The sequence below is a fragment of the Aythya ferina genome (assembly GCF_964211825.1).
Source record: "Aythya ferina genome assembly, chromosome: 28".
Classification (NCBI taxonomy): domain Eukaryota; kingdom Metazoa; phylum Chordata; class Aves; order Anseriformes; family Anatidae; genus Aythya; species Aythya ferina.
In genome coordinates this window covers 3,044,727-3,061,092 of record NC_140325.1, presented here as the reverse complement: position 1 = coordinate 3,061,092, position 16,366 = coordinate 3,044,727, and the positions used below count along the sequence as shown (strand labels likewise).

The window sequence follows — 16,366 nt, the reverse complement described above, 5'->3', positions numbered from 1 at the left end:
CCCCGGCGCCGCGGGGACTCCCGGTACCCTCTCCCCACGCCCCCCGCCCCCCATCTCCGGTCCCCATTCGGGTACCGGGGACCCCCCCAGAGCGCAAACGCCCCCCTCCCTCTCTCCCTCCCTCTCCCCGCTGTCCCATCCCGCCGGCTCCCCCGGTGCAGGTGCCCCCGGTCGGGCGGCGGCCGGGCCAAGCGGTGGGCGCGCCCTCGGGCCGCCGCCCCGTCGGGGCTCCCGGGGGCTGAGGTCAGCGGCCGCGGGGAGGCCCCGGGGCGCGGCCGGGAGGGCCCTGCCCGGGGCCGTGCCACCAACGGCGGGGCCCGACCCCCCCCCTTCCATCCCCGTTACACCGGTGGGGTGGCTGCTCTGGAGGTCTCCCACTGCGCGCCCCCCTCCCCAGACCCCCCCGTCTCCGTGCTGTCTCCGGTTCCCCCCACACCCGCTCCCCTCTCCCTTTCCCCGGTCCCGGTTCCCCCCCCCATCAAGACCCCGTTGCCCCCCCCCAGCCCTCCCGGGGCTCCCCCCTCTGCCTCCCCCCAGCCGGTGGCACCGGGGGGGCGGTGCTCGGGACCCCCGCCCCTTCCCGGGGCGTTGTCGGGAGCCCGGCAGCGCGGGGCGGCTCCTGCAGCCGTCGGGGCTCCCGGTGCTCCCGGTGCTCCCGGTGCTCCCGGTGCTCCCGGTACTCCCGGTGCTCCCGGTGCTCCCGGTGTCCCGGCCTTACCTGCCGGGGCGGAGGGGAGCCGGGGCCCGGGCTGGGAAGGAACCGCGCGTCCGGTCCCGTCCGTCCCATCCCATCCCGTCCCGTCCCGTTAGGTCCCGTCCCCTCCGTCCCGTCCCATCCCGTCCCGTTCTATCCCGTCCCGTCCCGTTAGGTCCCGTCCCCTCCGTCCCGTCCCATCCCGTCCCGTTCTATCCCGTCCCGTCCCGTTAGGTCCCGTCCCCTCCGTCCCGTCCCATCCCGTCCCGTTCTATCCCGTCCCGTCCCGTTAGGTCCCGTCCCGTTCGCCCCGTCCGGTCCCGTCCCATCCCATCCCATCCCATCCCATCCCATCCCATCCCATCCCATCCCATCCCATCCCATCCCATCCCATCCCATCCGGTCCCGTCCCGTCCCGTCCCGTTAATTTCCATCCCCTCCGTCCCGTCCCATCCCATCCCTCGACGGGACTTTACCGCTAACCCGGTAGCACCGGGACGCCCCCTCCAGCACCGGCCACACGGGGAGCGCCTCCAACCCGCCCCCCCCACTCCGTACACTCCCCAGGACCCCCCTCCCGTGCACCCTCGACGCCCCCCTTCACCGACAGATCCCCCCCACGCCCCCACATCCCCGACGTGCCCCCCCATCGCCCCCCCCCTCGATGCAAGCCCCCCCCCCGCGCTGCTGCATCCGCTGCCAAGGAAACAACCGGCACCCCTCGCCCCCCCGGGAGGGCCCGGGGCCGATATTGGGGAGGGGGGTTGGGGGGGGGGGGAAATTTAAAAAAATAATAATAAAAACGAGGGGGGGGGGAGGACCGGGAGCTCTCGCGAGATCGGCGCGCTCGGGCCTCCGCTTCCGGCGGCGGGAGCGGTGCAGAGTCAGCTGCGGGCGGGGGCGCCACCGGCACCGGCACCGGCACCGGCTCCAGGTGCGGGGTTCGACGGGGGGGGGGCGCGGCGGGGCCGTTTTCCCTCCCCCCCCTCTCCCCCCGGGGGAAGGGGCGCTGCCCGCAGCGGGGCGCAGCGTGGGAGGAAGAGGAGGAGGAGGAGGAGGAGGATGGAGGGGGCGGGGGGGGGGCGCCGTGCACCGGTGGGCGCAGTGCGGGGGGGGGGGATGCGAAGTGCATGGGGGGGGGCATCGTAAAGGGAGGGGGGTATTGAGGCTCGGGGGGGGTGATGCGGTGACTGGGGAGGGGCGCGGTGTGATGGGGGGGGGCGTGGGGAGCGCTCGGGGAGGTGCAGCACCGGGGGGGGGGGGCACGGTGCGGGGGTGGGGGGTGATGCGGGGGGGGGCGCAGCGTTTTAGGGCCGCGTTGCGGTTCCGGGGGGGGAATGCGGGGGGCGGTGCGTTGGAGGGGAGCAACGCGGGGGGGGGGGGGGGGGGAGCGACCCCCGCACACACACACGCACACATCGGGGGGGGCGGCAGGGCCTGGGGGGGGGCGCGGGGCGGGGGTCGGTGCCGTGGGGGGGGGGCGCGGGGGTGTGCAGGGGGCGGCGCGGGGCCCCCCTGGGGGCGGGCAGAAGATGCTGGGGTGGGGGCGCTGGGGCTGGGGGCGGCCCTATCGGTGGGGGGGGGCGTGGGGGGGCTGGCTGGGGCCCCCCCTGCTTGCTTCAGGGCTCCTGCAGGGCTGGGTGGTGCACGTGAGGGGGGGGGGGGGCGTGGGGGACCCCCCCCATAATTTGGGCAGGGAGCCAGCCCCGTGCCTCAGTTTCCCTCCGTGGGGTGCCGTGGCTTGGCCCCACTGTAGGGCAGTGCACTGGGGGGGGGCAAACCCCCAGCACATCCCCCCCGCAAAAAAAAATCTGCGCACGGGCAACCCCAATGGGCTGCACGGCCCCAGGGGGGACCCTGGCACCGGCCCCCACCCTAAACCCCGCAGCACAGCCCACCTTAACCGGGATATAGGGCTCAACGCCCCCCCCCTGGGTTGTGTTTTTTTTTTTTTGGGGGGGGGGGGGGGTCCACCCCTGTCCCCAGCGCCCGCCCTGTGCCCCTGCAGGATTCGGCCTCGCCGTCAGCAGCGCCGCCGTCACCATGGGCAACATCTTCGGGAACCTGCTGAAGAGCCTGATCGGGAAGAAGGAGATGCGGATCCTGATGGTGGGGCTGGACGCCGCCGGCAAGACCACCATCCTCTACAAGCTCAAGCTGGGCGAGATCGTCACCACCATCCCCACCATCGGTGGGCACTGGGGGGGGGCACGGAGCCGGGGCACCCCCATGCCAGGGCCGCCTCGGTTTCCCCCAGCTGGGATCTTCTTCCCCCCGTCCCCCCCCGGTCCCCACGGGGTTGCCCTGAGTTTCCCTCGTCTCTTGCTCCCCGCCAGGGTTCAACGTGGAGACGGTGGAGTACAAGAACATCAGCTTCACCGTGTGGGACGTGGGTGGGCAGGATAAGATCCGGCCCCTCTGGCGGCACTACTTCCAAAACACCCAGGGTAGGTCTGTGGGGTACGGGACCGTAGGGTACGGGGCCGTGGGGGGGCGCACGGAAAGCGGGGGGCGTCCCGGGAACGGCCGCATCCTGCGCTCCCAGCACCCTTGGGGTGTCTTCGTCTCGCCCCCCAGGGCTGATTTTCGTGGTGGACAGCAACGACCGGGAGCGGGTGAACGAGGCGCGGGAGGAGCTGATGCGGATGCTGGCGGAGGACGAGCTGCGGGACGCCGTGCTCCTCGTCTTCGCCAACAAGCAGGTGGGGCTGGGACCATCCCCGGGTGTCCGGGTCCCCGTGGAAGGACCGTGCCCACCCCGGTGACATCGGGGCCGGTACCCAGTGACACCCGTGGCAGGACCGTGCCCGTCCCCGAGATATTTGGGGTGGTCTTTTAGCAGCCCCCTGCAGCGGATCCGTGCCCATCCCCTCAATATCAGGGCCGTGAGCTCCCGTGGCAGGGCCGTGCCCGTCCCCACGGCGTCGGGGTTTCCATTTAACCCCCGTGGGGTTTTTTTTCCCCCCCCCCATGGCAAATTGTGCCCAGCGTCTCCGCACCAGGAGCGGCGTTGACCGAGCCGGCTGGAAATTGCGCCCACCCTCGTGGCGTCGGGGCTGGCGTTGGCGACCGCGCAGCCGGTGCCCGTCCCCGTGTGGCGTCACGGGGGGGTGCGTGACCCCCCCCCTCAACCTCCCAATCTCTTCCCTAGGACCTGCCCAACGCCATGAACGCGGCGGAGATCACGGACAAGCTGGGGCTGCACTCCCTGCGCCACCGTAACTGGTACATCCAGGCCACCTGTGCCACCAGCGGGGACGGGCTCTACGAGGGCCTCGACTGGCTCGCCAACCAGCTCAAAAATAAGAAGTGAGCGGGCGGCCGCCGGCCCCGGCCCCCCCCCTCCCCGCACGCCCCACCCGGCCCCCCTCAACCCCCCGGGGGCTTTGCCAGGCCCCCCCGGCCGGCCGGGGCCACCCCCTCCCCGCGCCCCCGGCCGCCCCCTCCCCGCCCCGGTTGGGTTTTGCTTTCTTCTGGCACCGGTTGCTGTGGGGTTTTGCCTCTTTTCTCTGGGGTCTTCGCGGTTCCCCTCGGATCTCGTGTGTGCGTGCGTGGAAATATATCTATATATAAAGTATCTGGGGGGCCGGGGGCCCCCCCTCCGCTGGGGCCGGGGGCAGAGCCCTGGGGAGGGAGCACGCAGGGTTGGGGGGCGTGCTGGGGCGCCTCGTTCCCGTCCCCCTCCCCGTGCATGTCCCCGTCCCCCATCCCCTTCCTGTGGACCAAATGTGGGGGCCCCCAGGGCAGGCGTGGGGGCAGCGGGGCCTTGTGGGGAGGGGGCATTGGGACCACCCTTCACCCCCAGAACGTCTCCCAGCCCCGTATGCCCCCCCCCCCCCCCCCGCCGGGGGGTCCCACACGTCCCCAGCCCCCCGATGTCACTTCGAGGCAGGTCTCCTCCCCGCGGCGCGACCCCCGGGGTGTGCTTGGGGGGGGACCGGGGCGGTCCCTGCGGCTGTGCCCTCTCCCCCGGCCGCCTGCACCCCCACCCCATGCCAGCATAGTGATTGTATGTCCCTGCCCCTCACGGACGGACGGACGGACGGACGGCCCCGTACTGTAGCCCCCCCCCCCCTTCCCCGGCACTGTATTTATACCCCTGGTCTGTGCTTGGTGTGACGTGTCGCTGCGGCTCTGCCCCGTCCGGGGACGTGTGTACTTGCCCCCCCCGCCCCTCCCCTCCACGCCTGAGACGCTGGGTGACCCCTGCCCCCCCCCCCTTGGATATTAAACATGTTTTATGTAGCGCTGCCCCACGGCTCTTCTTCCGCAGCCCCCACGGTGATGGGGTTGGGGGGGGGGGGTAGGGGAGGATGAACGCCAGGTCCTGGGGAGGGGGGGCCGGTGATGGACAGCCCTGGGCTGGTTTTAATTAGAAAGAGCTTAGCAGGGCGAGGGGGGGGCCGGTGGGGGGGCGGGGAGGGGATCCCCCCCTTCCCAGGCCCATCTTTAAGGGAATAGGGGATGAAACGGTAAATCCCATTAGCGTTAATCCCGGCCGGGGTGTGGGGACGGTGCCAGCGCTGGGCTGGGTACGAGTGGGGCTGTGCCCCCCCCCCCCGGTGTCCCCCCCACTTTGGGCCAGGGGCTCCTCGGAGTTTTCCTTGCTGCCAACGCCGCTGTCCTCGTCCCCATGTCCCCCTGAGTCTGGGGGTGTCACCACCCCGCTGTGGGTGGCACAGGGCTGCCGTGTGGGTTCCCCAAACACCAGGGCTCCTCCGGGACGGGGTCTGGAGCTATAGGGCCGGGGTCCCCGCTGGGATGGGATACGGTGGGGGCGTGGGCAACCAGCACCCCCAGCCCGGAGCCGGCACCGGCGCGTTCCCACCGGCCGTGCCGGCGGCTTTGTCTGGCGGAGGCCAGCCCCGTGCTGACCCCCCGGCCCTAATCCCATTAGCTCCCGGCCCCCGAGCCGCCAGCCCGGCTTCGCCACCTCTCGGCAACCGGGGCTGGTATGTGGGTGCCGCGGCGGGGCCGGCGTGCCGATGCCGTCGCCCAGGAGCTGCACCGGGGCCTGCGCCGGCACCGCTGCCAGCGGGGCCGCTGACACCAGGATGGGAAAAGGGGGCCAGGTTGCCCTGTGCATGCATGTGCCCCCCCCTCCCAAATATTAGTGTTGCCCCCCCCCCCCACCGAGAGGGGCTGCCCTGGCTAACCAGGCCCACCGGGATCCCCCCGTGTTGGAGCTGCCCCCGCTCGCGTGCCCCTCACCTGGGGATGGTGTCCTGTGGGTATGGGGATGTGAGGACATTTTTTTGGGGGGGGCAGCTCGGCCCCAAGCCCCGTGGCTCCCCCAGGACCACCGGTGGGGTATTTTTGGGGGGGTCTCGCCCGTCCGGTGCGCGCTATGGGGGTGTTGGGGGGCCGTGTGTGCGTGCAGCTGGAGGGATGCTTCGTGTGCCCGGAGGGGTGCTGAGCCCCCCCGGGGTGGGGGGGGGACACCGGGAGGGGTTTTGGGGTGGGGGGGGGGTGCCGTGTGCCGGTTTCCCCAGGCTTTGCTGCCGCCTGCTGGCACCGGGGCCGTACGGCGCCGGGACACCGGGACCTCACCACCCGGTGACCGGAGCCCCCCCGCCCCAAACGGGGACGGACGCGAGTCCCCTGGTGCTGGCGGGGGGGGGGGGATGACAAACACAGGGGCATCCCCGGGACCACCGGGGGGCTCGGGGCTGTCCCCTTCCCCACCGGCTGCGCGGCCCCGGGAACGCGCACCGGAGCGGGACCGCCTCGACGGCCACCCCCGGTACCGGGACTCGACGGGAATCCCCGGTACCCGGGGCTTCCCCGGGGGGGGTTCATCCCCGGTTCGGGTTCGGGGCAGCCCCGGTGTCGACCGGGGGCGGGGCAGCGGGGCCGGGAGGCGGCGCCCCGAGGGTCCTGGGAGTGCCCGGGGCCGGGCGGGGCGGGCCCGGTACCGCCGCCGCCGCCGCCGCCACCGCCGCCAGCCCCGGCCATGCCGCCCCCCGCCGCGCTGCTGCTGCTCGCCCTCCTCCTGCCCTCCGCCGCCGCCGCTACCGAGAGCGAAACCGAAAGCGGAGCCCGGGGGCTGCGCCTGGAGACGCTCGTGAGCACCGGAGGGAACCGGGAAGCGGAGGGAACCGGGGGACACCGGGCGGCCCCGGTTGAACGGGGGAGATGGGGAACCGGGGGGGACCGGGGGGATCGGGGGAGATCGGGGGCACGGGGAGGGACCGGGGACGTGGAGGGGGGGGGGGAGGAGAGAACGGGACGGGACGGGGCGGGGGGGTTCGGGGTTAACGGGAGCACCGGGGGGACACACCGGGGACACCGGGGAGCCGTGTCCGCGCCACCGGGTGGGCACCGGGGGGGGTCCCGGTTGCGCGGAGCTCCCGGGGGCTCCCGACGCACGTGGGGCTGAGCGGGTCCCGGGGTGAGGGGGGGGTCCCGTGGAGCCGGGGCCACGTGGGGGGGGACTTTTGGGGAGGGGGTCCCGGCCCCACCGCCCCGTGACCCCCCCCCAACCCCCCCTCCCGTTACAGGTGGCGCCCCCCGAGGGCTGCACGGAGCTGTCGGCGCTGGGGGACACGGTGCACATCCACTACACGGTGCGGGCGGCGAGGAACACGTCAGCACTGCGCTCCGGAGGGGGGGCGGGGGGGGCGGGCCGGGGGGAGGCACCGGGGGGAGGCACCGGCACCGGGATCGGCACCGGGATCAGCACCGGGATGGGCACCGGGATGGGCACCGGGATGGGCTTGGAGTGGGAACGGGGCTGGCACCGGGATGGGCACGGGGAGGGCATCGAGGTGGCACCGGGTGGCACCGCGTGGGGACTGCACTGGGGAGCCCCGGTGCTGGCACTGGGACCGGTGTGGTGTCCCTGGGGGGGTCTCTGGGGGGAACTGGGTCCAGTATGGGGGAGGAACTGGGGTCAGCCCTCACCACAGCATGAGGGTGGCATTGGGGGGGCTCGAACCAGCACCAGGGTGGCAGTGGGGTAGGGTCAGTGCCAGCACGGGGACGACCCCAGAGCAACACCGGGACCTGCGTGGGGACAGCCCCGGGGCAGAGCCCCCCCCGTCACCCCCCCCCGGTGACCGTCCCCGTCCCCGTGTGGCCGCAGGGCAGCCTGGAGGACGGCCGCATCATCGACACCTCGCTGAGCCGCGACCCGCTGCAGGTGGAGCTGGGCAAGCGCCAGGTGATCCCCGGTGAGCGCTGCTTTTGGGGGACTGGGGGGGGGATAAAAATGGGGTCTGGGGTCCTGCTCACACCCCCCTCGCTTTCTCCTCGCAGGCCTGGAGCAGAGTCTGCTGGACATGTGTGTGGGGTAAGGCCGGTGGCAGGGCGAGGGCGGTGTCCCCAGCGCTGTCCCCTCCGTTGGGGGGGACACCAGCGGGGTTTGGGAGCGGGTTTTGGGGCTGACGGCTTCTCGCCGGGGCAGGGAGAAGCGGAGAGCCACCATCCCCCCGCACCTGGCCTACGGCAAGCGGGGCTCCCCGCCGACCATCCCCGGTAAGCGCAAACCCCCCGGGGGGGATCCCGTAGCCCCCCCCCCCAAAAAAGAGCCCTGCTGAGGCGCCGTCGCCCCTCTCCCCGCAGGCGACGCGGTGCTGCGGTTCGAGGTGGAGCTGGTGGCTCTGTCGCGGGCCAGCTACTGGCAGAAGGTGGTGAACGAGGTCCTGCCGCTGCTGTGCCTCGGGCTGGTGCCGGCGCTGCTGGGGCTCATCGGGTACCACCTCTACCGCAAGGCCAGCAGCCCCAAGCTCTCCAAGAAGAAGCTGAAGGAGGAGAAGAGGAACAAAGCCAAAAAGAAATAAAACCTCCCCTCGGTAGCCACAGATGCTCTGCGCCTGCTCTGTCTGCCTCAAGGGGTGTGTGGGGGGGGTAAGAGCAGAGAGAGGGGGCTCAGCGCCCACAGCTTGGCTCTCCCCGCCTGCCCTGGGACGTGGTCGAGCTGAGGAGCAGAAAATTCGGAGCTGAGAGGGCACTGACAGGACACAGCTCGTCCAACAAAGCTCTGCGTGACCAGAAATAAGACCCGGAAGACATTTTGGGCACAGTTTAGCTCTTTTATGTCAGCTTCACGGTGCCCCTGAGCACCAGGCACCCCGGTCCGCGGGACAATTAGGGCAATTCTCAGCTCCAGCTGGCGCCGTCAGAGCTGGGGACGGGGTCTGGGGGGGAATCGGGGGACACGGCTCTTGTGCTCGATGGCCAGCAGCGGGTTGGGCTTGCTGAGCACCTCAGGGCTGACGGAGAGCCCCTCCAGGTACTGCTGGAGCAGCCCCCGCAGCCGCTGGTTCTGGTGGCTCACGGCCGCAAGCTCCCGCGCCAGCGCCTGCTCCTCCAGCCTCGCCTTGTTGAAGCGCTGCCAGAAGCGCTCCAGCCCCACGTAATCCTGCAGAGCCTGGGAAAGAGGCAGGGAGAGAAGGGCAGCAGCTCCTGGAGCTGCCCGTGAGCGAGCCAGGGTGCCCCCGAGGGAGCCCTGTCCCTCGGAGCCCACTGGAGCCTCCTCACCTGAGCCAGAGGCTCTGCGGGCTCCTCCTTGAGAACCCTGTCGGCGTCAAAAAGCTCCCCCTCGGCCAGCGAGGACGGGTAGAAGGGCAGCACCTTCTCCCCCTCCGTCTCCAGCCGGCGGCACATCTCGGCCAGCCGCAGGATGCGCTCTGCCTGCGAGGAGGAAGGAGAAAAAGGGGCAGGGAGAGGGGGACGGCGGCACCCCCGGGCCTCATCACGGGTGGCCCCGGCCTCACCTTCCCCACAACCCGCGCCAGCGCCTTCAGGGCGGCGTTGCTCTGCGCCGTGAGCCTGGCCAGGTTGTCGTGGGCCTCGGCCCGGGCTTGGTTCATTTTGTTCTTGAGCTCCTGGAGCCGCCTGAGCACGGCTTCCTTCTCCTCCCGCGCGCGCCGGTTCCGCTCCTCGTTGTCCCGGAGCTGAGCCGCGAGCAGAGCCTTGGTGGCCGCCACCAAATCCTAGAGGCAGAGGAGCCGTGAGCAGGACAGGACGGCGTGTCCCTGCTCCTGGGGCCCCCACCCGCCCTTTGGCACCACCTGGAGCTTCTGCAGCTTCTTTGCCTGCATCTCTATCTCCCTGGAGCTCTTCTCATCCTTCTGCTTCAGCCCCTCAAAGGCCGTTTTCTGGTGCTCGGTGGCCTCGGCGTAGCCCTGCATGGCGGCACGGAACTGCTCCCAGAGCCCCTCCATCTTCCCACTCAGCTGCAGGCGGCTGTACTGCTTCTCCTGCAGGCTCTGGGGACAGAGAGCAGTGGGTTCCCTTCAGCTGCCCGGACCCCACCGTGTGCTCCCGACCCCTAAAAACCTCCTCGACAGAGCCAGCTACTCGGTGGGACGCCGAAGAGCCCGGCCGGTTCCTCATGCCTTGCTCTTGATGTCATCCCGGGCGCTCTGGAAATTCAGCGTGGCCTCATGATCGTCCCGGGCGTAGTTCTGCTCCAGGGCCAGCACCACGTCCTGCAGGTAGCGGATTTCTTCCTCGTGCTGCTCCAGGATGGCTTTCCTGGGGGGAAATCACCGGGGAGCTGCTGAGAGCAGCACGGGACAGAGGCGGGGACGCACCAAGAGCAGCCACAGCCGTCGGGATCAGGCCGGGAGCGGGCTCAGCACCCAGCAGGACACCCAACAGGTACCACTGCTGTCCCCCTCCCCTTCTCGATACCTCTCCGTCTCAAATTCGGCCTCCAGGGCCTTCAGCTGGGCGTCGAATCCCTCCTGCAGGCAGGCCAGGCGGCAGCGCTGAAGCTGCAGCAGGCGCTCGATGTTCTGCAGGTGGCTGCCGAGCGCCCGGGCGTGCTGCGCTTCCGCCTCCTCCACGTCTGTGACCAGGGACTGCAGCGGGGGGAAATCACACCGGGGGTCCATGCACGGCCCCCCCCCCGCCCTCCAGCCCCTCGCTCACCTCGATGACGCTGTCCTTGCAGTCCAGCACCCGGGCGAAGGCCTGGCTGAGCACGGCGATGTCCTCGCGCAGCTCCTTCTCCTTCACCTCCTGCAGCACCGCGCGCCACTGGGCCGTGAGCTTGTGGAGGCTCAGGGCGCTGCTGCGCTCCTCCTTGGCCAGCTTGTCCTGGGGGGGGGGGGGCCGTGAGCTTCACACCCCCCGGGACCCCCCCTGGATCCCCTCAGGACCCTCCTGGCACTCCCTGGGCCGCCCCAGGTCCCCTCCAGGCCACTCCCAGGACCCCCTCGAGATCCCCCCGGGACCCCCCCAGGATCCCCTGGACCCCCCCAGGACTCCCTCGGGCCTCCCCCGGGATCCCCCCCCCCCACCAGACCCCCCTGGGACCCCCCAGGACCCCCCTCGACCTCCCAGGGACCCCCCTGGATACCCTCAGGACCCCCCCAGGCCACGCCCTGGGAACCCCCCGAGACCCCTTGGGCCCCCCGGACCCCCCCCGATCCTCCGGGACCTCCCCGGGACCCCCTCAACACCCCCCCGCCCCCCCCCCGTGCCCCTCCCTCACCTTCAGGAACCTGACCAGCAGCTCTCCCCTCGCCTTGGCCGCCTCCTCCTCGGCCAGCGCCTGGCTCTGCAGCTGCAGGAGCCGGTCCTCCGCCGCCACCGGCATGGTGCCCCCTCCGCCTCCCCCGGCGCCGTCCCGGTACCGGCTGCGGCCTCCCAACACCTCCGGCCCCGCCGCCGGCGTCGCACCGGTCTCCTAGCAACCGCCACTTCCTGTCCGGCCCGGCCCCACTTCCGGTTGCCGAGGGGCCTCGGGCGGAAGAGCGCCCCCTAGCTGGGAGGAGCGCCCTCGCGGTCCAAGGGGCGTGGCCACGCTGCCATCCGACGCTCTTCTATTGGCCGGGATACCGGGCGCCTCCACAGCGATTGGCTAGCGGGAGCCGCCGTGGGCGGGGCGCGGCGGGCGGCGGGGGTATATAAAGGCGCTGCGGCGGCTCGGGCGAGGGGTTGGCGGGCGGGCTGGAGCGGGGTGGGCTCCGCTCGCGCTGCCGCCGCCGTCATGCGGGAACGGAGGCCACCGGCGGCGGCACCGGCTCGGTGCAAGCTGGTGCTGGTGGGCGACGTGCAGTGCGGCAAAACGGCCATGCTGCAGGTGCTGGCCAAGGACTGCTACCCCGAGGTGAGCCTCGCACCGTTTACCGGGCACCGTTTACCGGGCACCGTTTACCGGGCACCGTTTACCGGGCACCGTTTACCGGGCACCGTTTACCGGGCGCTGACCGTGCCGGTGCCGGTGCCGTTGCAGACGTACGTGCCCACCGTGTTCGAGAACTACACGGCCTGCCTGGTCAGCGAGGAGCAGCGGGTGGAGCTGAGCCTCTGGGACACCTCCGGTACCGGGAGGGGGCGGTCATGTACCGGGGGGGGGGTGTGGGGGGGTGATAAATGCTCCTCCGGTACCGGGAGCTGGGGCGTACCGGGGGGGAGCGCTGCGGAGCGGGGGCAGCTCCGGCCCCGGGGGGGAGGCTTCTTTTCTGGAGGGGGGAGGGAGGTTTTGGGGCTGGGGGGGGTAAAAATGGGGTGGGGGGGTGGCAGAAGGGGCTGCGGCAGAGGCAGCCCCGCAGTGGGGATGCTGCGGTTTGGGGGGGGAGGATAGCGGGGGGGGGGGGTTGGCTGGGGGGTGCCCTAATTCTGGGGGCTGAGGGATTTTTGGGGGGTCCCCTGGGGGCTGGCTCAGTGGGAAGGCACTGACATAGGGTGGGGGAAAGGCAGGGCTGGGTCCTGCTTGGGGGGGTGCTGAGCACCCATAGGACCCCCCCTCCAGGTCCAGAGCCCCCCCCCATCATCCCTGGGGGGATTTTGGGGGGGGGATAACGGTGGGTCCTGGCATCTCCCTCCCCCTGGGCATCCCCAAAGGGCCGTAGGGGGGGGTGTCCAGGCTGGGGGGGGGGTTGCGGGACAGCCCTGCCCTGGTGCTGCAGTGTCCCCCCCCCCGGTTGAAGGGGGGGTCCCCACCACCCGCCATCCCTGCGTTGCCATGGCGATGCGCTGGCGCAGCCTCTTTGCTATTCCGCGCACGGAGCGTCTGGGCTGCAAAACCCCTCCGAGGCCTTTTGGGGTCGGGATGGGGAGGGGGGGGACACAACACAAGGGGGGGGGCACCCCAGCCTCCCCCATATCCCGAGGGAGCACCCTGCCACCCCCGCAACCCCCTCCCCCGGCTGTCCCCCCGCATGGCGCTGGTGGCCTTGGCTCCCTGGGGACCCTGTGGGGGTGGCAGCCACCCCCCCCCCCCTCCCCGGTCCTGGCTGGCCCCCACACACACCCCCGGCTGCTGCAGGGCCGTTATATAAATGCCGCGGGATCCGTTTGCTGCTGCCTCGTTAGGGGCGATGGGGATTTTAGTGGGGTGGGGGGGAGCACCGGCGGCATTTTTGGGAAGGAAACCCTCTAGGACTGCATGTGGCCCCCCCAGAACGGGGGATGTTCGGCCCCTTGATGAGCTGCCCTATGTGTCCGGGGGTCCTGGCTCCTCGGAGGGGGGGGGGTGGCAGTGCGGTGACACCCCCTTCTCCCCGCAGGTTCCCCCTACTATGACAACGTGCGGCCCCTCTGCTACAGCGACTCGGACGCCGTCCTGCTCTGCTTCGACATCAGCCGCCCCGAAACCCTGGACAGCGCATCCAAGAAGGTGGGGGGCACCCGGTCCCCGTGGGTGCCTTCTTTCCCCGCTTCCCTATGTCCTAGAAAATGGGGGAGGGGGGCGTTTTGGGGTTACCCCGGGGTTCCCTCAACTGATGGCAGCTCCGTGCCCCGCAGTGGAAGACGGAGATCCTGGATTACTGCCCCAGCACGCGGGTGCTGCTCATCGGCTGCAAGACAGACCTGAGGACGGACCTGAGCACGCTGATGGAGCTCTCCCATCAGAAGCAGGCACCCATCTCCTATGAGCAGGTCGGGGGGGGCTCTGGGATGGGGTGCGGGGGGTGTTTTTGGGGTGCCGTGCCGGCCTGACGCCGCGTTGGGTTGCAGGGCTGCGCCATGGCCAAGCAGCTGGGAGCCGAGAGCTACCTGGAGTGCTCGGCCTTCACCTCGGAGAAAAGCGTCCACAGCATCTTCCGGACCGTGTCCGGCATCTGCCTCAGCAAAGCCCCCCCGCAGCCCCCCAAAAGCCCTGCACGAAGCCTCTCCAAGAGACTCCTGCACCTGCCCAGCCGCTCCGAGCTCATCTCCTCCGCCTTCAAGAAGGAGAAGGCAAAAAGCTGCTCCGTCATGTGAGGGGGGGGGGACAAAGGGATTTCTTCCCCCCCCCACCTCCTCGCTGAGCCCCCAGTGCCTGGGACAGGCTGGGGGCCAAACGGGGCTGCGGTGCCCCCCCCTGAGGAGGATGGGGTGCTCGCCGCCCTCCCATCACACCGCTTCCCCCACCAGTGCGTGTTGGGGCCCCGGGGCTGGGGGGCAGCCCCCCCAGAGCTGCCGTGTGTGTGGGGTTTGGGGGGGGGACACCTGGGGAGGGACCTTGCTCGGTGGCTGCTCCCGAGCCCCCGGCCCAGCGGGATTCATCCACGGACTCATCCTTTTTTTTTTTTTCTTTGAATGCCCAGTTGGTGTCCGGCTCTGCCCCATCCCTCATCTGCTGCTTGGCCCCGAGATGCCTCGGGGTGGCCCCCCCCTCTCCCTCCAGCCCCAGTGTGGGGAGTGGGGCTCCGGGGAGGGGGCGGCTGTTTTATAGACTGTCTCTTGGGGTGACTCTGTTCAATGTTCAGTGTTATTAAAAAGCTTATTTATTATCGGAAAAAAAAAATATAACAACTACCCACGTGCAGTAGGTGCCTGGTGCTGTGTTTTGGTGGGGGGGGGGTTCAGCCGTGGCACTCCCCAGGGCAGGGTCCTTCCTGGGGTGCCAGCAGGGAAAGGTGACGTGATGCCAGCAGCTGGCTGCGCTGTCACCCATGGGTGGTGACGTAGGGTGTCGCAGGGTAAAGTCCCTGGGGTGGAGTGGGAGTCCTGGAGCTGTGTGGCCCCCCCGCCCTGGGCTGGGCCAGGGCTCTGCCTGGGCACTGTGGGGCAGCCTTGGGTACCCCATAAGGGTCCCTATAGGGGTCTCCTGCTGCCCCATGGCTCTACCTGATCCCCCAGCAAGGGGACAGCTTGGGGATGGGGGGGAGGTGACAGTGGGGGGGTAATTGTAGGGTTAGGGGGTTGGGGCTGGATGCTGTGCTGGTTGTGGGGCTCGCATGGAACAGTGGAGTTTTTGGGGTGTGCCACAGTAGTGGGTCGGTGGGATTCTATAATACCCAAGGACACAGAGGCTTTTTTTCTTTATTTTTTTTCCTTTTTATAAAAACGTTGCCAATAAAGTCAGTGTTCAGTTACAATTATTCACTTGTAGGTACACACACGTTTTATTTTGGGGTTTTATCAGTACGGCACCAGGGAGCAGGGCAGGTTGCTGATGGACAGAGCCTCTGGGGCTGATCCCTGCTATGGGGTGTGAAGGCAGCTGCCAGTCCCCAGGTCTGTTTGGGAGAGCAGAGCACAATTTGCTTTATATCTGGCATAGATGCACAGGTGGGCACGAGAAACTGACCCAGGGGTGGTTGTTGCTGGCTTCGTGTCCTCTAGGGTCAGTCCCTTACCCAAGTCTCTTGGTTTTTTTGTGCTGATCGGGGCTGTCCTGGGGGCTCTGGCTGCACTATTTGAGGCTGCCGTGGACTCCCAGCCCAGCACAAATCCTGCCCTGTCCAGGTCTTCTGCCACCACAAGGAGACGTGTAAAGCCTTCATAAAAATCCACCCAACAACACCCGGCCTTCCTGCCGTGGGGTCAGACACTTGGTGCTTACTACGTCACCCCGTGGCTGCGTAGAAAGTTAAAATATTAAATTTTGGAGATGGAAGTGTCTGGGGAGCAAGGCGTGCTGCGGTGCAGGCGCCTGCCCGCTGCGGCAGGAGGCTCCCCGGCGCTGAGCCGCTCGTCGCCGGCTCTGCCAGGAGTCATTGCGCTGTTGGCAGCCAGCACCACGGGTTGGAAGAACAATGGAATTTTATTAGGCGTGTTGGGCTTAATTGGATTGTCCAGAAAGGATTGTGACCTATCCATGCATATACGTTGTCAGGTCTGCGTATTTCCCAGTTGTTATTAGTGCTTGGGCAGCCATTGCTCTGTAGACTACAGCGTGTAGGACCAGGATGAGTGAAATTATGCTATCTTTGGTAATTCACGTTATTAACAACTCAATCTAAGGTTCCGGAGTTCCAGACCATCAAAAACATCATCACTAGTAATTGCTGATTCATTATTACAGGTCCACGAGGTTTCTAGGTCAGAATCATCACAAGCTCATGTTGTGGTGTTACATGTTAATTGAAATCGTGTTTGGGTTCAATTCTAACGCAAAGACTAATTATGATTGCTTATAATCCCCGCACAGGTTGAAGTTGGGCCCTGGGGCACCCTAATGAGCTGTGGGCTTTAAAAGGTGGTCGATAATTTGTGGGGCTGGGGCTCGGGGTGCCAGGTTAGGTCGGCACCAAGGACAAAATAATCAACGTGAGACTTTTATGAAGTGATAAAATAACCAATGTGAGGCTTTTATTAATTGATAATCAATGCGAGACTTGTTAAGTGATAAAATAATCAATGTGAGATTTTTTTATTAAGTGAGAAAACAATCAATGTGAGGCTTTTATTAATTGATAAAATAATCAATGTAAGACTTTATTAATTGATAAAACAATCAATGTGAGGCTTTTATTAATTGATAAAATAATCAACTGGACGGATTGG

General features: G+C 68.4%; 4 protein-coding genes across 4 annotated transcripts; 3 read left to right on the top strand and 1 right to left on the bottom strand.

Annotated features, from left to right (window-relative positions):
- The first annotated feature begins 1,546 nt into the window (after window positions 1-1,546).
- On the top strand, window positions 1,547-4,939 carry ARF3 (ARF GTPase 3). The gene is made up of 5 exons (XM_084500102.1): window positions 1,547-1,628; window positions 2,703-2,885; window positions 3,031-3,141; window positions 3,272-3,396; window positions 3,846-4,939. Exons 2-5 carry the CDS (start codon window positions 2,738-2,740, stop codon window positions 4,005-4,007), a joined length of 546 nt encoding a protein of 181 aa, XP_084356228.1. The 5' UTR covers window positions 1,547-1,628; window positions 2,703-2,737; the 3' UTR covers window positions 4,008-4,939.
- Window positions 4,940-6,595: 1,656 nt separating this feature from the next.
- Window positions 6,596-8,496, top strand: FKBP11 (FKBP prolyl isomerase 11). The gene is made up of 6 exons (XM_084499765.1): window positions 6,596-6,758; window positions 7,195-7,260; window positions 7,779-7,866; window positions 7,952-7,985; window positions 8,100-8,170; window positions 8,258-8,496. The coding sequence occupies exons 1-6, from the start codon at window positions 6,648-6,650 to the stop codon at window positions 8,473-8,475; spliced, it is 588 nt and encodes a 195-aa protein (XP_084355891.1). The 5' UTR covers window positions 6,596-6,647; the 3' UTR covers window positions 8,476-8,496.
- Window positions 8,497-8,706: 210 nt separating this feature from the next.
- On the bottom strand, window positions 8,707-11,263 carry DRC2 (dynein regulatory complex subunit 2). The gene is made up of 8 exons (XM_084499764.1): window positions 11,139-11,263; window positions 10,574-10,741; window positions 10,334-10,503; window positions 10,036-10,174; window positions 9,709-9,906; window positions 9,412-9,630; window positions 9,176-9,328; window positions 8,707-9,065 (listed from the first exon to the last, which is right to left on the bottom strand). Exons 1-8 carry the CDS (start codon window positions 11,241-11,243, stop codon window positions 8,814-8,816), a joined length of 1,404 nt encoding a protein of 467 aa, XP_084355890.1. The 5' UTR covers window positions 11,244-11,263; the 3' UTR covers window positions 8,707-8,813.
- Window positions 11,264-11,585: 322 nt separating this feature from the next.
- On the top strand, window positions 11,586-14,405 carry RND1 (Rho family GTPase 1). Its single transcript, XM_084499757.1, has 6 exons — window positions 11,586-11,756; window positions 11,883-11,970; window positions 13,159-13,268; window positions 13,397-13,531; window positions 13,610-14,007; window positions 14,131-14,405. The coding sequence occupies exons 1-5, from the start codon at window positions 11,637-11,639 to the stop codon at window positions 13,853-13,855; spliced, it is 699 nt and encodes a 232-aa protein (XP_084355883.1). The 5' UTR covers window positions 11,586-11,636; the 3' UTR covers window positions 13,856-14,007; window positions 14,131-14,405.
- Window positions 14,406-16,366: the final 1,961 nt, after the last annotated feature.

Coding starts and splice junctions, on each gene's coding strand:
- FKBP11 (XM_084499765.1), top strand. CDS start 6,648: ATGCCGCCCCCCGCCGCGCTGCTGCTGCTCGCCCTCCTCCTGCCCTCC. Junction 7,261..7,778: donor CGGTGCACATCCACTACACG/GTGCGGGCGGCG, acceptor GTGTGGCCGCAG/GGCAGCCTGGAGGACGGCCG. Junction 8,171..8,257: donor CTCCCCGCCGACCATCCCCG/GTAAGCGCAAAC, acceptor CTCTCCCCGCAG/GCGACGCGGTGCTGCGGTTC.
- DRC2 (XM_084499764.1), bottom strand. CDS start 11,243: ATGCCGGTGGCGGCGGAGGACCGGCTCCTGCAGCTGCAGAGCCAGGCG. Junction 9,631..9,708: donor AGAAGCTGCAGAAGCTCCAG/GTGGTGCCAAAG, acceptor CTCTGCCTCTAG/GATTTGGTGGCGGCCACCAA. Junction 9,066..9,175: donor CCGCAGAGCCTCTGGCTCAG/GTGAGGAGGCTC, acceptor CCTCTTTCCCAG/GCTCTGCAGGATTACGTGGG.
- RND1 (XM_084499757.1), top strand. CDS start 11,637: ATGCGGGAACGGAGGCCACCGGCGGCGGCACCGGCTCGGTGCAAGCTG. Junction 11,757..11,882: donor CCAAGGACTGCTACCCCGAG/GTGAGCCTCGCA, acceptor GTGCCGTTGCAG/ACGTACGTGCCCACCGTGTT. Junction 13,532..13,609: donor CACCCATCTCCTATGAGCAG/GTCGGGGGGGGC, acceptor GTTGGGTTGCAG/GGCTGCGCCATGGCCAAGCA.
- ARF3 (XM_084500102.1), top strand. CDS start 2,738: ATGGGCAACATCTTCGGGAACCTGCTGAAGAGCCTGATCGGGAAGAAG. Junction 2,886..3,030: donor CACCACCATCCCCACCATCG/GTGGGCACTGGG, acceptor GCTCCCCGCCAG/GGTTCAACGTGGAGACGGTG. Junction 3,397..3,845: donor TCGTCTTCGCCAACAAGCAG/GTGGGGCTGGGA, acceptor TCTCTTCCCTAG/GACCTGCCCAACGCCATGAA.